This window comes from Triticum dicoccoides, chromosome 4A (genome assembly GCF_002162155.2).
Source record: "Triticum dicoccoides isolate Atlit2015 ecotype Zavitan chromosome 4A, WEW_v2.0, whole genome shotgun sequence".
Classification (NCBI taxonomy): Eukaryota; Viridiplantae; Streptophyta; class Magnoliopsida; order Poales; family Poaceae; genus Triticum; species Triticum dicoccoides.
The window spans coordinates 538850517-538871928 of NC_041386.1; the positions used below are offsets into that span (position 1 = coordinate 538850517).

At 42.0% G+C, this 21412-nt stretch overlaps 1 protein-coding gene and 1 pseudogene across 1 annotated transcript in view; one reads left to right on the forward strand and one right to left on the reverse strand.

Moving 5' to 3' along the window:
* The window catches only part of LOC119286603 (dehydrogenase/reductase SDR family member 7-like), a 7887-nt gene extending 534 nt beyond the window's left edge, over positions 1-7353 (forward strand). The window contains exons 2-13 of the mRNA XM_037565994.1: positions 10-65; positions 161-193; position 412; positions 1161-1259; positions 1364-1512; positions 1612-1650; positions 1731-1823; positions 1898-1996; positions 2268-2369; positions 2821-2904; positions 5516-5581; positions 7016-7353. Of these exons, the coding sequence (XP_037421891.1) occupies positions 10-65; positions 161-193; position 412; positions 1161-1259; positions 1364-1512; positions 1612-1650; positions 1731-1823; positions 1898-1996; positions 2268-2369; positions 2821-2904; positions 5516-5581; positions 7016-7102 (908 nt within the window). The 3' untranslated portion in view covers positions 7103-7353. The remainder of the gene's footprint in view (positions 1-9; positions 66-160; positions 194-411; positions 413-1160; positions 1260-1363; positions 1513-1611; positions 1651-1730; positions 1824-1897; positions 1997-2267; positions 2370-2820; positions 2905-5515; positions 5582-7015) is intronic.
* Positions 7354-7456: 103 nt separating this feature from the next.
* Positions 7457-13920, reverse strand: LOC119286602 (annotated as a pseudogene).
* Between the last annotated feature and the right edge of the window lie 7492 nt (positions 13921-21412).

Below are 21412 nucleotides of genomic sequence, written 5' to 3' on the forward strand. Positions count from 1 at the left end.
CGGGCGCAGGCGATTTCACCCTCTTGTCGTGCGGCCGGGCGCGGCGGGACAAAGTCGAAGGCAAGGTTGGTGTTGTTTGCTGCTCCCTTGCTTATCATCTCGTTGGATTCGTTGTCTGAATTCCGTATGCTTGCGTTTCCCTTTCTTTGGTGCCCTTCAGGTTGTATGGATTACGGGGCGAGCCGTGGGATTGGTGAGTTTACTTGTCTGTCTCTTCAATTGGGTGAATTTCATCGCAAGAAAAAAAAAAGAATTTGGTCGTAGTAAATTGGGTGTCATATGATTTTTTAGGTGTCAACCTTTTTGTTGTGGACTTGTGGTTGTGATTTATGACTGTGGAGTTGTTGAACTTGATCTTTGTTTTAAGCGCATGTCCTGAGTGCTAAACTTTAGGTGTATTGCTTCGGTTAGGGTGACGGTCACAAAATAAAGAATTGCGCCCGATGATGAGATCATGCCATGGTACATATGCTTTTTAAGCATTATAGATTGCATATTATGTAGTTATAGACAGAGGAAGAATCAATAGAACTTAGTTTTTGTGCTAGTTTATTAATGAGGATAGTGATTTTACCATTGGACAGTGGTTAGAAGATTACTTTTTATATCCCTAACCTGGCTTTATTTCCAGTTTTATCTGCCATGCTCATGCTTGTTTCGATAGGAACCTTATATTTGAGAAACCTTGTAATACAACTATCGTGCTTTGAGAACTTTGGTGCGCATATCTGTAGATCTGTAATGACATTGGTCAATGGTCATAGAGGGGGTGTCTGCATCATAACTGATATTGCAAATATGTTAATCAGTGAACGGTAATACAGAAAGGGAATTATAGATTTTGTGATGACCTGCTAAGCCGCTTAATGCGAGCAAAATTGCACTTCTCCAAAGCTGATTGTATGATTTTTTAAGCCAGATGGAGGTATTACACATTGTTCATTAGTGAAAGGTTTTTTGTAGGTTTAGTGTCTGCCTTATGTTTGTTGCAGTGTAGTTTTAAATGGTTAATTCACATAGAACCTATTCATGGATCACTTTCGGTTTTGATAATTGGATATATGTTATTTACATGTCATCCTTTTGCTAAATTTCATGATATGTTTGCTAAATTTAGCATATTGTTCCACGATAACCAGAATGGTTTCTTGTAATGCCAGGGGAGGTTCTTTCGATGCAGTTTGCGAGTTTAGGAGCAAAGCTCATACTATCTGCACGTAACAAGGAGGAGCTTGAGAGAGTGAAACGTAACATCATGAGTAAGTTTGCAAAACTCATGTTGTCTTCTAGTAGGGTAGTGGAAATCTGAGTTCTGGACCAAGTTTTAATTTCATGTTTTTTCTGTTCTCTTTATTCTTCAAAGGCAAGCATCCAGATAGCAAAATTGAAGTATTACCCATGGATTTATCATCTGATGAAGAATCTCTGAAAGAAGTTGTACATTCAGCGGAATCACTCTTTTCCAGTGCAGGCATTGACTATATGATGCACAATGCGGCCTTTGAGCGTCCAGTAAATATTCATACACTTTCTATCAGCCTGAATCCCTTTTAGTCTAGCTACACAACCACCACAAGTTTTTGCGTGCTAAATAAATCAATAAAATTGCAGAAAAGGGGGGCCCTGGAAGAAACTGAGGAAGGTCTTAAGGTATGTGAACCATCTTTTACTTTGTTCTTTATATCGTTATCGACAACGTAACCTCCTGCTAATTATTTCTTGTTACGCAGGCTACTTTTCATGTCAATGTCTTTGGAACAATTACTTTGACTCGTCTTCTTGCACCTTTCATGTTGGATAGAGGGATGGGTCATTTTGTTGTGGTATGTCTGTAATGGAACTTATTGTCAACATGATTTCTATTAGGTTATTATTGTAGCTAACTCGCTATTCACAGATGAGTAGTGCAGCTGGAAAGGTGCCCACACCTAGTCAGGCTCTTTACTCTGCTTCCAAACATGCTCTCAATGGCTACTTTGCTTCTCTGCGCTCTGAGGTATTAAATGTCATACATTTAGCTCATTAAGCTTGCAACATAATACATTCTGGGTATGCTGAATTTATATGCATATGAATTATCCACTTCTGTTATCGACGAGTATTCATAGACAATCTTTCTTCTGTTATCAAGAGCATTGACTGTATTTTCTGTTCAAATGGAATTTTGTGGTTAGATGGTTCTCTGTAGATATTTAGTTGTTTTCCTGTATGTTTTGTTTGTTTTTTCGCGACTATGTTGCTCAAGCTATATATCTTCCATGCTGCAGTTATGTACGAAAGGCATTAAGGTCACTGTTGTCTGTCCTGGACCTATTGAAACACCAGTATCTTCTGGTGCAACTTCTTCATCACAAAGGCATTCATCCGAGGTTATGCTTTGTTTATTAGACTTATCTTTATTTTTTTTGAACAAACGGAAGTAGTTTGCTAGACAAAGTCACACAAAGACTTCACCTCAGTGCTTATTTTCAAATCTTATGTGAAAATGAAGCTATGTAAAATTCTATTAGCTACCATCTTTTGTGTTTCATAGTATTAAAGTTAGATAAATTCTTTTATCCAGATATTTCATCCCACATGTGTTGAACAAGCCCAATAATTGCAACTGCTGAATCGAACGAGGTTATCATAATCCAGCAGTGTTCTAAAATGCATGTTGTTTGTGTCTAGACTTGCTTTAATGTTTTTTGTTGTACATGCGTTATCACATTCTGCTCACGTCCTAACATCTTGTACTTGCTTAACTGTTGAAAGTTGGTTCTCAGTCCCCTTCTTTAATCGTTGTTTCTTATATTTACTCATTCTTGTTAACCTATGCAGAAACGTGTTTCAGTGGAAAGATGTGCTGAACTGACAATAGTTGCCGCAACTCATGGACTAAAAGAAGCATGGATATCATATCAGGTATATTTCATTCTGAACATTACTGCTTGGATCATTTAAGAAGTCTGAAGTCTTAATTTATTATGCTCACATATTATATATTATGCTAGAAACTACCACCATATCTGACTCATTTACATGTTAGAGTACGTAATGGGCCTAATGGGCCCGTTAGTCTTAGGGTTAATTAGAGATAAGAGTCGCTTGCTTAGGGGTCAAGTAAGCCTTGCTTGGGAGTCAAGTAAACCTCTCTATATAAAGAGAGGAGATGTATCAATCTAATCAGGCAAGAATTAAGAAGGAAATCCCTTCCCTCTTGCCCGGCCGTGGGCAAAAAGGCCCCCGGCCGGCCCTCTCGCGCCCTCCTTCTAGCAGCGCCATAACAATTTGGTATCAGCTAGCTTCGGTTCGATCATGTCTTCACCGCCGCCCAACCCGTCTCTTCCGCTGCCGGTCACGACCGTCGCCCCGCTCCTGCCCACGCCGGGATCCTCCGTCGCGCCCGCCCCCGTCGTCCTCACCCCGGAGGTGTCCGGGGCGCTGCGGGACCTAACACAGGCGGTCCAGGAGATCCACTTGTTCTTGGTCGGGTCCTATGGGCCGCACCCGGCTGCGCCGCCCATCACCGCCACCGCGCCGCCGTGGCTGCCGTGGCAGCCGCCGCACCAAGCGGCCCCCGCCGTGCTCGCCGGGCTGCTGCAGCAGCCGCTGCAGCTGCCATCCATCGCCCCGTCCTGGCTGTCGTGGCAGCCGCCGCACCAGGCGGCCTCCGCCGCGCTCGTCGGGCTGCTGCAGCAGCCGCTGCAACTGCCATCCACCGCCACCACCGCCCCGTCCTGGCTGCCGTGGCAGCCGCCGCACCAGGTGGCCTCCGCCGCGCTCATCGGGCCGCTGCAGCAGCTGCCATCCACCGCCCCGCCCTGGCTGCAGTGGCAGCCACCGCTCCTGGCGACCTCCGCCGCGCCCGGCGCTCCGCCGCAGCAGCTGCTGCAACTGCAGCAGCCATCACCGGTCAGCTCCGGCCCCGCATCGACCGCGCCGACGGAAGTCCCGATCCACCAGATCAAGTTCCCGCCGTCGCCATCACCGCTTCCCCAGGGCGTCCCCATCCAGCAGATCAAGCTTCCGCCGTCGCCGTCACCGCTTCCAGCTTGGATCACTACCCGCCACGTGTCGGCGACGGTGAGGCTGCAGGCTGCTGCACGCGGCCTCCTAGCGCGTCAGCGTGTGCGGGAGTTGCGTGGTCGGGAGTTGCGTGGTCTGCAGCTGCCGCTCCTCCCAGTTACGCTTCGCTGCGCAAAGGACCTCAATCTCGTCCGCTGCGTCGGGGATCTTGGGCATGCTGTTTTCCCCGCGGACAACGCCTCAAAGTCTGCGACATCGGCGGTTGGGGAGGCGCACCCCTCCTCGCCATTGTCCATCGACAACCCTCCACTCTTCTATGTGCGGTGCCGACCAACAGCCGTCCGGCGGGGAGAAGGCATGGTGTCACCGACAAGAGCGCACCGCGTAGCACCACTGCATTCCGCCGCCGGCCGCCGCAAGGGCGCCTCTGCTGGTCGCTCTTGCGACCACTTCCAGGTGGCCATACACATGCACTCCTTTTGTCCAGATGGTGTCCATGGGATCCAGGTGGCTGTACACGTGCACGTCCGACGTGCGGATGGTATCCACTTTTTGTTAAGAGGTCCAAAATAAATCATCCCAGTCCATTTCAGGTTGAGAGTAATAAAACAAGCCGAGATGTAAAAGGCTTGTTTTTAGGTGTTAGGTTTGTGTTGCCTCGAGTCATGGTTATAAGTTGGTTAGGCTGCAGCTTGAGGACAAGCTGCATGTCCAGGTGGGGTGTAGTGTTAGAGTACGTAATGGGCCTAATGGGCCCGTTAGTCTTAGGGTTAATTAGAGATAAGAGTCGCTTGCTTAGGGGTCAAGTAAGCCTTGCTTGGGAGTCAAGTAAACCTCTCTATATAAAGAGAGGAGATGTATCAATCTAATCAAGCAAGAATTAAGAAGGAAATCCCTTCCCTCTTGCCCGGCCGTGGGCAAAAAGGCCCCCGGCCGGCCCTCTCGCGCCCTCCTTCTAGCAGCGCCATAACATTACACAACACAAGCTTTCTCTAATGGATCCTTGAAACTTTGTGCCCACGTTTTTTCTGAGCAATAACATCAGTTAGCTAGTGCATGTACTAACGTAAAAGGTTCTATAATATAATAATGTGTCGAGTACAATCACTATGTTGTAGTAACCTGCTGGTTGGTAGCTTGTATCACTATGTAATACTATTGGTTCAAGTATCTATGACATGAAGTTTCTATTTTATGTCTGGCACTCTGCATAGTGTATTTTTCATTCTATATTTGTGCCCACGTTTTTTCTGAGCAATAACATCAGTTAGCTAGTGCATGTACTAACATAAAAGGTTCTATAATATAATAATGTGTCGAGTACAATCACTATGTTGTAGTAACCTGCGGGTTGGTAGCTTGTATCACTATGTAATACTATTGGTTCAAGTATCTATGACATGAAGTTTCTATTTTATGTCTGGCACTCTGCATAGTGTATTTTTCATTCTATATCTAATTATTTATGTTACATATTGAATCTGAATTTTAGTGACTTCCTTTGCAGCCTGTGCTGGCTGTTATGTACGTGGTGCAATACATGCCAACAATTGGATGCTGGATTATGGACAAGGTAATCTTTTCTGGTTTGGTGTTTTTCTTTTCCTTATCTACTGGTGAACTGTCTTTGCATCCTCCAGTCAGAACAAACTCGTCACAGGTAGAAATCGTGTGGACAAACTTGATCAGTGTATTAAGCTTTAAAGCACTTTCATGATGTCACATTTGGAACAATGATAGGAAAAATGCAAAAACGTGGAAAATTCATGAATTAGAGCGGCATGGCTCAGAGTCTCACACACCCTGTACAGATTGAAACCACGTGAATAGAGAAGAGAAGCCAGTTGGAATATATGATAGGTATAACATGGAAACTTGTGGGTGGAAGAATCACTTGAAAGGAAACATGGGGGAATATTTCCTTTGATTTCGAAGTGGAAATTTTCCGTGTGTTTTGAACAATAGTTGGTTTCCTCCAAAATGTGTATGAAAGCTTTTTGGGAGCCGTTCCTTTGTTCTGTATCATTTGAGTTCATTTTTTCTTTGTTTGAAGTGGGACCTTAGATTTCACCCCTCAACCTTCAAACTGGTAAGTCTAAGGATGTCTGACCCTAAGCTCTGGAAGCCCTTTTTTTGAGGAATTTTCTTTGAGAATAGGAAGGTCCTTTTTCATCCATGAGATGCAGCAAGGTTTTTTTTATGATGTGCAGTGGTTTTGAAGGAATTTAAGATTCTGGCAAGGGGCAACTTTAGAAATACTCAGAGATAAGGGAAAATTGCTACAAATATTATTTTTTTGGAAATTAGGAATTTGAAGAAAATAAATTTACAAATACAGGCTTACAATGACTGCAACAATAAGGCTAAATAGAGTGTTTCCACGCACTTAAAAAACATTTTGGTTTTCTTACAAATGTGTATAAATCATTTGTGAGTTGCTGTATTATCTTGTTTGTTCAGAATACTAATGATATTCCTTCAAAGTTTCTGCTGTTATTACCATTTCTTAAAATTCTCTAATTCTTTAGTAAATTTACAGGAATATTTCGTACTTTATAAAATTAAATTCCCCGTACTTCTCTTTGTTAAATTTTGTAATAATATTTTAGGTTTTTGTGAATTGTTCCTTGTCTCTTACAGTTTCTTCTATGTTTTCTTACTTTTTCTCTAAATTGTTGGTGTTCCACCATTTTTGTCATTCTAAATTTCCTTAGTTTTTCAAGATTTATTTGTTGAATATAGTGACTGGGTTGTGCCTTGCTTTGCATTCATGGTAGTTCAAGAGTTGAGAAATAAATAAGTAGGTTCAGTGGCATGGTTAAAACTTGTTGGTGAAGCTGATGCGTCTAGGGGACTGAAATCTGAAGTAAAAAACGTAGTCCTATTGTGCAATTTTGAGGACTGCAGTCAAAAAAAATTGAAACAATTTTTGAACAGCTATTTTATTCTGTAAACTACCGCCTTGCATTTGTCAATATAATCTGATGGTTATTTTGTTTTTACCCAGGTTGGTGCAAAGCGAGTGGATGCCGCTGCAAAGAAAGGCAACGCCTACAGTTGGAATCTCCTCTTCGGTGGCAAAAAGTCGGCTTGACGATGAAGTTGTTCATTACGCCTACAGGTGGAATCTCATTGAGATTCTGAAAGTCATACACATCTATCTATATAGATTATGAACCTTGTTACCCTTTTTCATCTTTATGTGTGAAATGACCAACGGGAAGCAAGCACTCCTTGTAATGTCACCTAGTCAGCGAGTTGGAAGTATTTTAGAACTCGGATACAAGTCAGCGTTCCAGCTTTGCATTTCCACGAAAGAATAAATCATGCAAGATGGACTATTTATCTGTTGTGTTTCCTGTGTATATCTTGTTAATGTGCTACTAACTGGGTGCTTTCATGTTCCGATTGTTGTGCCTACAGAATAAGCGATTGATGAACCTTGAACAAACAGAAAGGTCAGGCCTCATGAATCTTATGAACACCTTACAAGTTACAACACAGAAATCTGTTTGATGCTTTCAGAGCTGATGTGCACCAGAATTACAATGTTCACCATAACACAACGACATTGCCTATTCAAGACACACCATAACCAGATTTTGAAAAAAAACATTGGAAGTACTATAGCATCTTATAAGTTATAACTTACACCTTCAGGCCTTACAAAAGACATTCCCTTCGACCTTGAATAAGACATACAACATATCTTCCGCCATTCTACAGAACATTTGAACTAGTGTACATAACTCAGATCGCACTCTAGTGTTTCCAACCGTTGAGAAAGCCATCTGGAGTGTAAGGCTCCAAGAATCCAATGAACTGCAAAATCATATCCAAGGAATCAAGGAACAGTCAAGTAACCGATTAACAAGAAACATGGCGAAGCTGGAGAGCACACATAATAAGACCTAGAAATCTTTAACTTCTCATGGTCTTCTATCGAGTACGTCATTTCTCATCTTGTGATCCAAATTTGTATTTAACATCACAATGCCTAATCTACACTATAAATTGATTATAAAAATCAAATGTGTCATGTGCCTTTGTCCAAACTTTTACATGGTTTTCAAATTCAAGTTAAATTTGGCACCATTTTGATTTTCATATCTGGGCTTGCCCTGCAGGGTCCAGCCCCTAATATTTTGTAACCCTGTCACAGGTGCCTTGCCCTTCTCGAGTCCAATCTCGAAGAGCCATTTGGGAAAGCTTTCCCTTGGGCTAGTTTTCTTATATCTGATTTGTACATAAGACAGGGAAGACAAACAATGAGTAATTTCTTTAGAAAAAAAACAAGGATTGGCCAGCGGCCAACAATGTTGCTCGAGTGATAAAAACAATAATAGAAGAACTATCATGCGGGTTGAGGTCTATCACTTTTTACATTAGAGCGCACCACAATCAACGAAAGAACAAGAAACTAATAGATGTACCTTCAAACCATCATGAGACCATCGGGCACCATAACCTTCATGCACACGAATTTCAAAAACAGGCCTATTGGGCTGTGTCAGATGAATATTTATCCAACAGCCCTCACGTAACAAACGGTCAATGACTTCGGACGAAATTTGATTCTTCTTTGGATCTGTAGATAAATAGTTTCAACTAAATATACCATAACGCGAGTCTTCAACTTGATGATTGTTAAGCAGGAACACATCTTTACCACTTCCATGGAGGCAGCCCCACCACCCATCCCTACTCCTGTGAACATGTTTGGCCAATGCCCTTGCAGCATCAGTTAAAGAACAACTTTTCACCTCCAGTACAATGCAACACCATCAATCTTAGTTACAAGAGAAATTTCTTGGTAATATTCAAGAACAGCAAAAAGTTTGGATGGGACAGCAATCAATAGAACTGAGAGGTAGTTGCTAAAGATGAACTTACCGTTGGTTTGTGTAGTTTCATACAAGATGAAATCAACATGGATTTTGGAGGAGGCAGTCCATCTGGAACTGTTCCTGATGTGTTTGCCAAACCAAGGAGTCTACCTAGTCCATCGTAGCCCAATCCCTAGAAAATAACAAGAGATAAGTTAACAAAGCACAGAACCAGCTACAAGTGCCCATATATGATTATTCAACTTAAAGCAACTAGCGGATCTAAAAACGTAACTCCCTCATCCCACATATAAAAGGCCCCCTCGAAATCCGAGCTTAACTCCACAAATTTGACTTATTAAATATGAGTCATATACAACAAATATTATTATACCATTGGAAACCCTTTGAATACAAATCCAATGTCATAATTTTTGTGCCATGTGTATAATATTTTTTAGTCAAAGTTGAGCTCAAATTTTGATGTGGCCTTTTAGATGTTGATGGAAGGAGTATTTATGAATTATGATAACCAGAACATGAATTAATACAAATATTACTGGCCATTAAGATTTAATTAACATTCAGTAAAACTCCAAGCTACAAAGCTTGCAATTGACATGCAAAGGCCAAAGGGGTAAGCGAGGTGGGTGTTTTGAGTGCATAAATAGTGACACTTAGTGTTATTCAATGTGTATTTACAAAGTACTCCCTCTGTCCCATAAGGTAAGACATTTTTTGACACTACACTTAGATATATCAGCCTTGTATGCCCCATAAAAGATATGTCGCTATAAATATGATTATAAATGATCTGGTAACATTACAAACAGAAGAAACGTGGAATGAAGTGTTAAAGTGTGCCACTCACAGCAAGAAGCTCGGTCATGGTTATGTAAGGTTGGATTTGCAGCTTTGAGACAGATATTGCCAAGACTCCATAAGAGTTCTCCTTTTCCTCTGTAGAATTTTCTATAAACTTCGACACCTGTATATGCAGATAATTTAGTCGATTGTCTAGGGGTCCTTTACAGGTGCATATAGAACCTTTTATATCAAAACAATAATAATACTAATGAGAAAGAACATATGTGTTATCAACATGGGTATGGACTTGAGATGCTTCAGAAATGTGTACCCATCAACATATCACAAGAGCTCAGTTGTGTTTTTTGTGGTACAATAAAGTCTGAAGATTAAAGAGGTAGCATGCCTAACACCCTTCGAGCTGAATTAAATTATTATCTAAGGTGCCTGCCAAACCAAGAACAATCAGCGCATCATGGATTCACAGCAAGCTGTCAGGGTCCAGAAAGCTTTATAAGAAATATGTACCAAGGTAGTGCAGCTCTATATAGAAGTTACATTTACACTGATATTACTGTCAACTACGGCCTAGATTAATTTAGAAAAAATCATTGTAAGAAATCCAGGGCATGACAAGTGCCAAAATAAGCTATGCACCATAATAAGTAAGAAATAGGTTCTTAAAAGGATTAACTCATGGGTGACCAAAGGTGCAGACTTCATGAAAATTAATCCAGTTATGGAACACCGCACAAGCAACACTACAATGGTACGATCGTAAGAAACAAAGTACCTTCTTCAATTGACGAAATACCAGGAAGGACATTTGAGATCGTCTCTGTTTGCAGCATCTCAGAGAACGAACTGTACTTTCTAACTGCCTGAAAATAAATAAGCAATGGGATTTACCACAACTCTGGAATAAAAAGTATATATGTGCAGGTCAAGAAGGATTATTTGCCCAGTTATGTATCATGAGTCATAAAATATAAGCACATATTTTAAACAGAATCAATTGTGGATTTTTTTATGAGGGCATCCCTTTACCTCCTGCTGTTCCCATGAAGGAGGATGTGAAGCCCAATTTCAGAATACCACCAGAATTGTTTTCAGTTTGGCCGAGGAGGCGAGGCCAAACATGTCTAGCTCCAGGTGGTGCTGCGTTGCATATGGGACAGCTAATGATTAGATTTTATATGTCTAAGTATGTACACGTTGTATTTGAGCCTGCGCGCCTAGATTGGGCCGAACCCCTTTGTGGTCGGTTTGTATCTAGTCTGAGTCGGACCAGAGTTGGAATTCTGGTCCATGCCTACGTTATTTCCCTGGCCATCCCCTCACCTATATAACCATAGGGGTGCGCCAGATTAGAGGAAGTCAAATTTTAGGTTGAGTTTGAACATTGTGTTCACGTGGTGAATCATCCCTCCGGGGACGCGCTGCTGGTTATCAAATAAAGTGATGATTGCGTGAAGGTTCATGTGAGATCAAGGATTATTGTGCCAAGGTTAGAGGCATGTTGTTCATCTCCACGTTGCTTGCTGGATTTATTTCCTCATCTTCAGGTTGCGTGGATTGACCCCATGATTTGATATCTGATTGTCTTGCGGTGAAAGATCGGGCCAAATCAGTGGCATGTCAGAGGTCATGCCCTTATCAATTTTTCTATTCGGTGCTTTATGTGATTTTATAGAAAATCCATAAAGATCAAATAACTTGAGGGATCAAATAAGTTTTATGCACCAACCAGTAGAACCAAAAGTCCAAACTGATGGAGAAGGTTAGGGAATCCATATATACTTCAACAAATACAGGTTTTTTTCTTAAAGAAGGAAAATTACTAATTTGAAGATAACAGTGCAAAGATATAAATATTATATCCAGAAAAGCTAGTTACATAGCAAAGAAAATTACCTCAACCTCAAGCAAGAGGCATTTATTGAAGAGCAACAAAGAACCTTGTGTAATCCTGCGACAAAATGACAAAAAAAATGATTACATGAATAGCATGCACGTTGAGTATGAAAAATAATGCATAGCCATAAGAAACCTAGCAGAAGTGCTCACAGAGTCAATAAGCTTGGGAGATAACTTTTTACAGAAACAACAATATAAGGCTTCCAAGTAGTAGGCCTACACCTTACTGAATAATCCTTATAGCGAATTTCAGAGTGCATATTGTAGTGGATACATTTAAGAATTTAAAGTCCATAAATTATTGCAACTGTGTTGTATCCTCAAACTGTGAACTGAGAATGAGAATGTGGAAGACCCTGAAATAGAGCAACCCGAATATACGCTAACACCTAAACAAAAACAATATGACGAGCTACAGAATTATAATCGTTGCCATTTTCATAATGTAAAATATACGCTAACACCTAAACAGAACAATATGATGAGCTGCAGAACTAGAATTGTTGCCATTTTCGTAATATAAAACATACGCTAACGCCTAAACAGAACAATATGATGAGCTACAGAACTAGAATTGTTGCCATTTTCATAATGTAGCTCCAATAGATGTTCCTAGTTGATAGACATTAAGGCTGTGATGTTCTCCACCATATATCTCAACTTAGAATTTCAGTCTTCCAAAATTTAAAACCAGCTGTGTGTACCTGTTGTAATTACCAGCTGCTAACCTCCCTTCAACGTTCTTGGATCCAGCTACAGAAGTACATGGTTCAAGTTAGAAAATGTGGTTGGCAAAAAAGGCACAAAAAAGATGCAGGTTACAAACTTTCTCGAAATACATCAATTAGTGCCCTTCAGCTTTATACTGAGCCGTTAAAACTGAACAAATGAAATTATTAATTTTAAGAATTAAATACAGATCCTTGATGGTGTATATTGCACACCAGAGAAAAATAACAAATATATTAAGAAAAAGTAATATTGATATACATATAACTACAAGGAAAGGAAATATAAATGTCAATTAGATGTTAAATGAACCACAAGAAAAAGATTCTGGAATTACCACTGAGTTGAGTGAAGTATGGTTCTTGAACATGTAGCACAAACTCGACTGCATCATAAATCTAGTGAATACAGATGACAACAATAAGCTATAATCAAACAAATTGCGGAAAAGGATAACACTCGATAATGTGTTTTAACATTTCAAATAAGTCAGTAAAAAAATTACACATGTACATGTGGTAGTACACTACTAACTTTCAAGAAAACACAAGAAACAAGAAAGATGGTTCAACAAAGCAACTATTTGTACACCCAGTTTGTTTTTGCATAACCAAGAAAAATGCGTGGGTTCTCTTGAATCCGCCTGACCACATAATATATCAATCTGTACATGCATTGTTTAATAAATGCCAAAAAAAAAATTGGCCCGGGTGTAGTAGTTCCGTAGAGCCAATTGTAGTTTCCGCTGCAAGGTATCCATATTACAGCAAATAGGGAATTTTGCAATACTCTCTTTTCACTAAATTTAGTACTCTGTCGAGCAACGCTGCCCCCAAAGAGACACTGCTGGATATATACAAGTATCATATAGTGCCAATTGTAGTATCCTTTATGATCATAGTTCATATCACAATTCCTATAAAAGTCTAAACACTGTCGCAAATACAATTATACCCCGAAATTGATTGACAACAGCTTCAGCCATGATTCTGACTTCCTAGCTAGAAGATTATTTTTTTCAGTGGAATTCAAGCAAAGCCGATTGAAGAGAGAAACAGGAAGAAAGCAGATCGGAGAAAGTTACCCGCTTTAACTCGGCGCCCTTCTCGCGCAGGACCGCCTCCCACTCCCCCTCCCTCTTACGCGAATCATTCTCCTCCGCAGGAGTTCCTACCGCCCCCGCTACCACTGGGGGTCTCGGGATCCGCCCCTCCTCGGCGCACCCCGCAAGCTCCGTGGCCAGCTTATCGCACAGGTCGTCTTCGAGGAGGCGGGAGCAATAGGAGAGGGACAGAGGGAGGGCCGGGTCCGGGGTGGCGACGTGGGAGGAGAGGACGAAGCGGAGTAGCTCGCCGACGGCGGACGAGAGGGCGACGGCGCCAACGCCCGGCGACGCCGGCTGCGGCGGCGACGAGATGTGGTCGGTGGTCGCCATCTGATGTGCTGTAGTGGCCGGATTCGTGTCCACAGTAGTGAGGGCGTACAAAGGGATTATACCATGTAAAATTAAAATAAATTTGGTTTACCAATGTTTGGCAAGGACTCCCAAAAAAATCTTGGCAACCTTTTAAAAGGTTGTCAATTTTTTTGACAACCTTTAACATTGCCAAATACTCCCTCCGTTCTGGCGCGGTAGCTGCTGTACTCCGAGACTGGAGGGGTGTAGCAATTGCAGGAGCTACAGAGATTATCCAGCATGTCATGAACGCACAAGTTGCAGAAGTGCTAGCAGTGAAGCGGGGACTCAAGCTTCTTTTTGACAGAGACTGCTCCAAAGTGATGGTGGAATCGGATTGCCTTGAGCTCGTGAACGCTTGCAATGGGTATTCGGAGATTTGGAGCCCATTTGCTCCCGTACTAGCAGATTGCTTTGAGTTAGCGCATGGGATTCCATCTATTTTTTTTAGGCATTGTAAGAGGGAAGCCAACAAGCTGGCACACTTTCTAGCTAGGTACTGCTATGAGCAAGGTCTTTTTGTATGAATGGGACGATGAGGCCCCAAAATTCTTATTACCGCATGTTTTCCATGATGTAACCTTGCCACGAGATGAATAAAATGCCATGAGGCTTTTCCCTTCAAAAAAAATACTCCCTCCGTTCTAAAATAAATGATCTGATCCAAATTGGATCATCTATTTTGAAATGAAAAGAGTATTGGCGAGCTCAATTTATGGTAATAAACCAAACCAAACCAAAAAAAGCTAACCCCTATGACTGCTACAACTATAAACTTCAACGCTTGGTAGCGTCGGCTTAAGAGCTTAGTAACTACAATTGTTATTTTAAGAATGTGTTGTTTAAAAAAAGGAAATATTGTTTAGATTAATTTGTAGAAAGATATATCATAGTCACTAGTAGAGCTTTGTAGATTTCAAGAACAGTGAAGAATTCTTTTATCCATGGCTTAGACTAAGATTTTGTTGTTGCTAGGCTAATATCTTTCCCTAATAACAAAGAACGGATTAAGTCTGTTGGGTTCACCGTCGCGGCGCTTTTACAAAGATCCCTGTGCTTTTTGGGAATCAACTCGCGCTACAATTTTAAGTGTGTAAACTTAAAAACGTTTTGCCTGGGCCTGGGAACCATCCACTGTATTGGGCCTGTAGCTAGAGGCGATAATTTCAGCCCGTACCCTTGCTCTCTCTCTCTCTCTCTCTCAACGAAGCAATCGTGTGATGACGACCACCGCAACAACCAGGTCGGCTCACCGAAGTGGCTGGGGTCTCGAGGAGGAGTGACGCGGAGGGCGAGGTACACTGGGGAAGTGAAGGAGTGGCGCTGATGGCCCTGGTCGCCGCGGATCCATCGACTTCGCCGCATGGATCCTTCGAGGATCCTGCCACGGCCGTAGGGCGTTCAACGTGCTGTTGCTGTTTGGGCATGTGCATGGACCTTGCCCGAGCGTAGCTGTGCCATCTGCTCGCTCTCCGTGGTCTCCCTCCTCATGTTACTTGTGCGTCGTGGCACTCTGCGAGGTTGGGCTATGGCGGCCGCAGAGAGTGCCCCATGACGACGACTTGACCTCCCTGGCCAGGTGAAACACATACGCATGTCCACTCTTATGTTCTGGTCATGGATGCCCCCGTCTCTCAATGCAGTGGTCCGTCTCCTTGCACTGCTCTCCTCTTTATAGTAATGTTTCATGCAGTGCACAGAAGGTATTTGACAAAATGACCAAGTGAGTAGGAGTGGATTTCACAATTGTACTGACTTACAATCTTCTTTGTCTTTTCCACTCCATGTTGTAATGTTAATCTAATGTTTTAATTGTGGTGAGTGGCAGCACCGAGTTGAGTCACCTTCATGACGTGTGGATGCAGCTGCAACTACCCAAGACTCCTGGGGTGTGGATTCGTCATGGATGCTGCCAGTACTGCAAGAGGACGATGTCTGAACTAGCTACAAGAAATGACGCTGCTGGATGCCCTCGAGTCACTTGACTGAATGTACAAGAGAGAAACTGCAATTGACCACAATGACGACATGTGGGTTAGAACTTGCTTGCCTTCTCTTTGTTCCTATTTTTCTGTGTGTAGATTAATGTGGAGTTCTCTACTTATTAATCATGGTTTGTTCCTCCTGCAAATGCCAAAATAAAATAGTTTCTTGAGTGAAAAGAAAATTTGCATCAGCTTTTGCTCTTGCAGTCGTCATGTTGATTTTTTTATAATAGAAAATTGAAACAAAATGTTGTCCTATAGCCACAACCGATGCTGCGTATAGTTGTATGTTGAATTTATTTGAGCAGTTCTCATATAATCCAAAATCCTATTTTCTGGATAACTAGGTTGATGAAGGACACGTAATTCTATTTTTGTTTGTAGCTTTGTGTAACTGTGTTGTGGTTAATTAGTGAACAATTGGGGATTTAGGAATTAGAGTTCTGGAAACAATCCATGCAACTGTGCCTTCAAACCGGAATCAAAAAATACTTTTGTATTTCTGTATTTGGGGATGCACGAGATTGTACAAAACAATTTCCTTTTGATATCACTAATTACAGCCATGTTCATACTTGTGCTTTGGATGTATTGAAGGAAATATGTCCTAGAGGCAATAATAAAGTTATTATTTATTTCCTTATATCATGATAAATGTCTATTATTCATGCTAGAATTGTATTAACCGGAAACATAATACATGTATGAATACATAGACAAACAGAGTGTTACTAGTATGCCTCTACTTGACTAGCTCGTTAATCAAAGATGGTTATGTTTCCTAAGCATAGACATGAGTTGTCATTTGATTAATGAGATCACATCATTAGAAGAATGATGTGATTGACATGACCCATTCCGTTAGCTTAGCACTTAATCGTTTAGTTTGTTGCTATTGCTTTCTTCATGACTTATACATGTTCCTATGACTATGATATTATGCAACTCCCATTTACCGGAGGAACACTTTGTGTGCTACCAAATGTCACAACGTAACTGGGTGATTATAAAGGTGCTCTACAGGTGTCTCCAAAGGTACTTGTTGGGCTGGCGTATTTCGAGATTAGGATTTGTCACTCCGATTGTCGGAGAGGTATCTCTAGGCCCACTCGGTAATGCACATCACTTAAGCCTTGCAAGCATTGCAACTAACGAGTTAGTTGCGGGATGATGTATTACGGAACGAGTAAAGAGACTTGCCGATAACGAGATTGAACTAGGTATTGAGATACCGATGATCGAATCTCGGGCAAGTAACATACCGATGACAAAGGGAACAACGTATGTTGTTATGCGGTCTGACCGATAAAGATCTTCGTAGAATATGTGGGAGCTAATATGAGCATACAGGTTCAGCTATTGGTTATTGACCGGAGACGCGTCACGGTCATTTCTACATAGTTCTCGAACCCGTAGGGTCCGCACGCTTAAAGTTTCGATGACGGTTATATTATGAGTTTATGAGTTTTGATGTACCGAAGGTTGTTCGGAGTTCCGGATGTGATCACGGACATGAAGAGGAGTCTCTAAATGGTCGAGACATGAAGATTGATATATTGGAAGCCTATATTTGGATATCAGAAGTGTTCCGGGTGAAATCGGGATTTTACCGGAGTACCGATGGGTTACCAGAACCCCCCACGGGCTTAATGGGCCATAGTGGGCCTTTGTGGAGAAGAGGAGAGGCGGCCAGGGCAGGGCCACGCGCCCCTCCCCCCCTAGTCCGAATAGGACAAGGAGAGGGGGGCGACGCCCCCCCTTTCCTTCCTCTCTCCCTCCTCTTTCCCCCTCCACTCCTAATCCAACAAGGAAAAGGGAGGGAGTCCTACTCCCGGTGGGAGTAGGACTCTTCCTGGCGTGGCCCTCCTGGCCGGCCACACCTCCCCCCTTGCTCCTTTATATACGGGGGCAAGGGGGGCACCCTAGAGACACAACAACTGGTCGTTTGATCTTTTAGCCGTGTGCGGTGCCCCCTCCACCATAGTCCACCTCGATAATACTGTAGCGGTGCTTAGGCGAAGCCCTGTGTCGGTAGAACATCATCATCGTCACCATGCCGTCGTGCTGACGAAACTCTCCCTCAACACTCGGCTGGATCGGAGTTCGAGGGACGTCATCGGGCTGAACATGTGCTGAACTCGGGGGTGCCGTGCGTTCGGTACTTGATCGGTCGGATCGTGAAGACGTACGACTACATCAAGTGCGCTGTGCTAACGCTTCCGCTTTCGGTCTACGAGGGTACATGGACAACACTTTCCCCTCTCGTTGCTATGCATCACCATGATCTTGCGTGTGCGTAAGAAAATTTTGAAATTACTACGTTCCCCAACAGTGGCATCCGAGCCAGGTTTTATGCGTTGATGTTATATGCACGAGTAGAACACAAATGAGTTGTGGGCGATACAAGTCATACTGCTTACCAGCATGTCATACTTTGGTTCAGCGGTATTGTTGGATGAAGCGGCCCGGACCGACATTACGCGTACGCTTACGCGAGACTGGTTCTATCGACGTGCTTTGCACACAAGTGGCTGGCGGCTGTCAGTTTTTCCAACTTTAGTTAACTGAGTGTGGCTACGCCCGGTCCTTGAGAAGGTTAAAACAGCACTAACTTGACGAACTATCGTTGTGGTTTTGATGCGTAGGTAAGAACGGTTCTTGCTCAGCCCGTAGCAGCCACGTAAAACTTGCAACAACAAAGTAGAGGACGTCTAACTTGTTTTTGCAGGGCATGTTGTGATGTGATATGGTCAAGACATGATGCTATATTTTATTGTATGAGATGATCATGTTTTGTAACCGAGTTATCGGCAACTGGCAGGAGCCATATGGTTGTCGCTTTATTGTATGCAATGCTATCGCCCTGTAATTGCTTTACTTTATCACTAAGCGGTAGCGATAGTCATAGAAGCAATAGTTGGCGAGACGACAACGATGCTACGATGGAGATCAAGGTGTCGCGCCGGTGACGATGGTGATCATGACGGTGCTTCAGAGATGGAGATCACAAGCACAAGATGATGATGACCATATCATATCACTTATATTGATTGCATGTGATGTTTATCTTTTATGCATCTTATTTTGCTTTGATTGACGGTAGCATTATAAGATGATCTCTCACTAAATTTCAAGAAAAAATGTTCTCCCTGAGTATGCACCGTTGCCAAAGTTCGTCGTGCCCAGACACCACGTGATGATCGGGTGTGATAAGCTCTACGTCCATCTACAACGGGTGCAAGTCAGTTTTGCACACGCAGAATACTCAGGTTAAACTTGACGAGCCTAGCATATGCAGATATGGCCTCGGAACACTGAGACCGAAAGGTCGAGCGTGAATCATATAGTAGATATGATCAACATAGTGATGTTCACCATTGAAAACTACTCCATTTCACGTGATGATCGGTTATGGTTTAGTTGATTTGGATCACGTGATCACTTAGATGATTAGAGGGATGTCTATTTAAGTGGGAGTTCTTAAGTAATATGATTAATTGAACTTTAATTTATCATGAGCTTAGTCCTGGTAGTATTAGCATATCTATGTTGTAGATCAATTGCTCGCATTTAGCTCCCCTGTTTTATTTTTGATATGTTCCTAGAGAAAACTAAGTTGAAAGATGTTAGTAGCAATGATACGGATTGGATCCGTGATCTGAGGATTATCCTTATTGCTGCACAGAAGAATTATGTCCTTGATGCACCGCTAAGTGACAGACCGATTGCAGGAGCAAATACAGACGTTATGAACGTTTGGCAAGCTCGATGTGATGACTACTTGATAGTTTAGTGCACCATGCTTTAGGGCTTAGAATCGGGGCTTCAAAGACGTTTTTGAAATGCCACGGAACATATGAGATGTTATAAGAGTTGAAATTGATATTTCATACTCATGCCCGTGTCAAGAGGTATGAGACCTCTGACATTACTTTGCCTACAAGATGGAGGAGAATAGCTCAACCAGTGAGCATGTGCTCAGATTGTCTGAGTACTACAATCGCTTGAATCAAGTGGGAGTTAATCTTCCAAATAAGATAGTGATTGACAGAGTTCTCTAGTCACTATCACCAAGTTACTAGAACTTCGTGATGAACTATAATATGCAAGGGATAACGGAAATGATTCCCAAGATCTTCGTGATGCTGAAATCGACGAAGGAAGAAATCAAGAAAAGCATCAAGTGTTGATGGTTGAAAAGACCGCTAGTTTCAGGAAAAGGGTAAAGGGAAGAAGGGGAACTTCAAGAAGAACGGCAAGCAAGTTGCTACTCAAGTGAAGAAGCCCAAGTCTGGACCTAAGCCTAAGACTAAGTGCTTCTACTACAAAGGGACTGGTCACTAGAAGCAGAACTACCCCAAGTATTTGGCGGATAAGAAGGATGTCAAAGTGAACAAAGGTATATTTGATATACATGTTATTGATGTGTACTTTACTGGTGTTTATAGCAACCCCTCGGTATTTGATACTAGTTCAAGTTTCTAAGATTAATAACTCGAAACGGGAGTTGCAGAATAAACAGAGACTAGTTGAGGGTGAAGTGACGATGTGTGTTGAAAGTGGTTCCAAGATTGATATGATCATCATCGCACACTCCCTATACTTTCGGGATTAGTGTTGAACCTAAATAAGTGTTATTTGGTGTTTGCGTTGAGCATGAATATGATTTGATCATGTTTATTGCAATACGGTTATTCATTTAAGTTAGAGAATAATTGTTATTATGTTTACATGAATAAAACCTTCTATGGTCATACACCCAATGAAACCTTCTATGGTTTGTTGGATTTCGATCGTAGTGATACACATATTCATAATATTGAAGCCAAAAGATGCAAAGTTAATAATGATAGTGTAACTTATTTGTGGCACTGCCGTTTAGGTCATATTGGTGTAAAGCACATGAAGAAACTCCATGCTGATGGGCTTTTGAAATCACTTGATTATGAATCACTTGATGCTTGCGAACCATGCCTCATGGGCAAGATGATTAAGACTCCGTTCTCCGAAACAATGGAGCAAGCAACTGAATTATTGGAAATAATACATACTGATGTATGTTGTCCGATGAGTGTTGAGGCTCGCGGCGGGTATCGTTATTTTCTGACCTTCACATATGATTTGAGCAGATATGGGTATATCTACTTGATGAAACATAAGTCTGAAACATTTGAAAAGTTCAAAGAACTTCAGAGTGAAGTGGAAAATCACCGTGACAAAAAAATAAAGTTTCTACGATCTGATCGCAGAGACAAATATTTGAGTTACGAGTTTGCTCTTCAATTAAAACAATGTGGAATAGTTTCACAAATTCATGCCACCTGGAACACCACAACATAATGGTGTGTCCGAACGTCATAACCGTACTATTATTGGATATAGTGCAATCTATGATGTTTCTTACCGATTTACCACTATAGTTTTGGGGTTATGCATTAGAGATAGTTGCATTCATGTTAAAAAAGGGGACCATCTAAATCCGTTGAGACGACACCGTACGAACTGTGGTTTGGCAAGAAACCAAAGTTGTCATTTCTTAAAGTTCGGGGTTACGATGCTTATAAGAAAAAGTTTCATCCTGATAAGCTCAAACCCAAATCGGAGAAATGTGTCTTCATAGGATACCCAAAGGAGACAGTTGGGTACACCTTCTATCATCCGAAGGCAAGATATTTGTTGCTGAG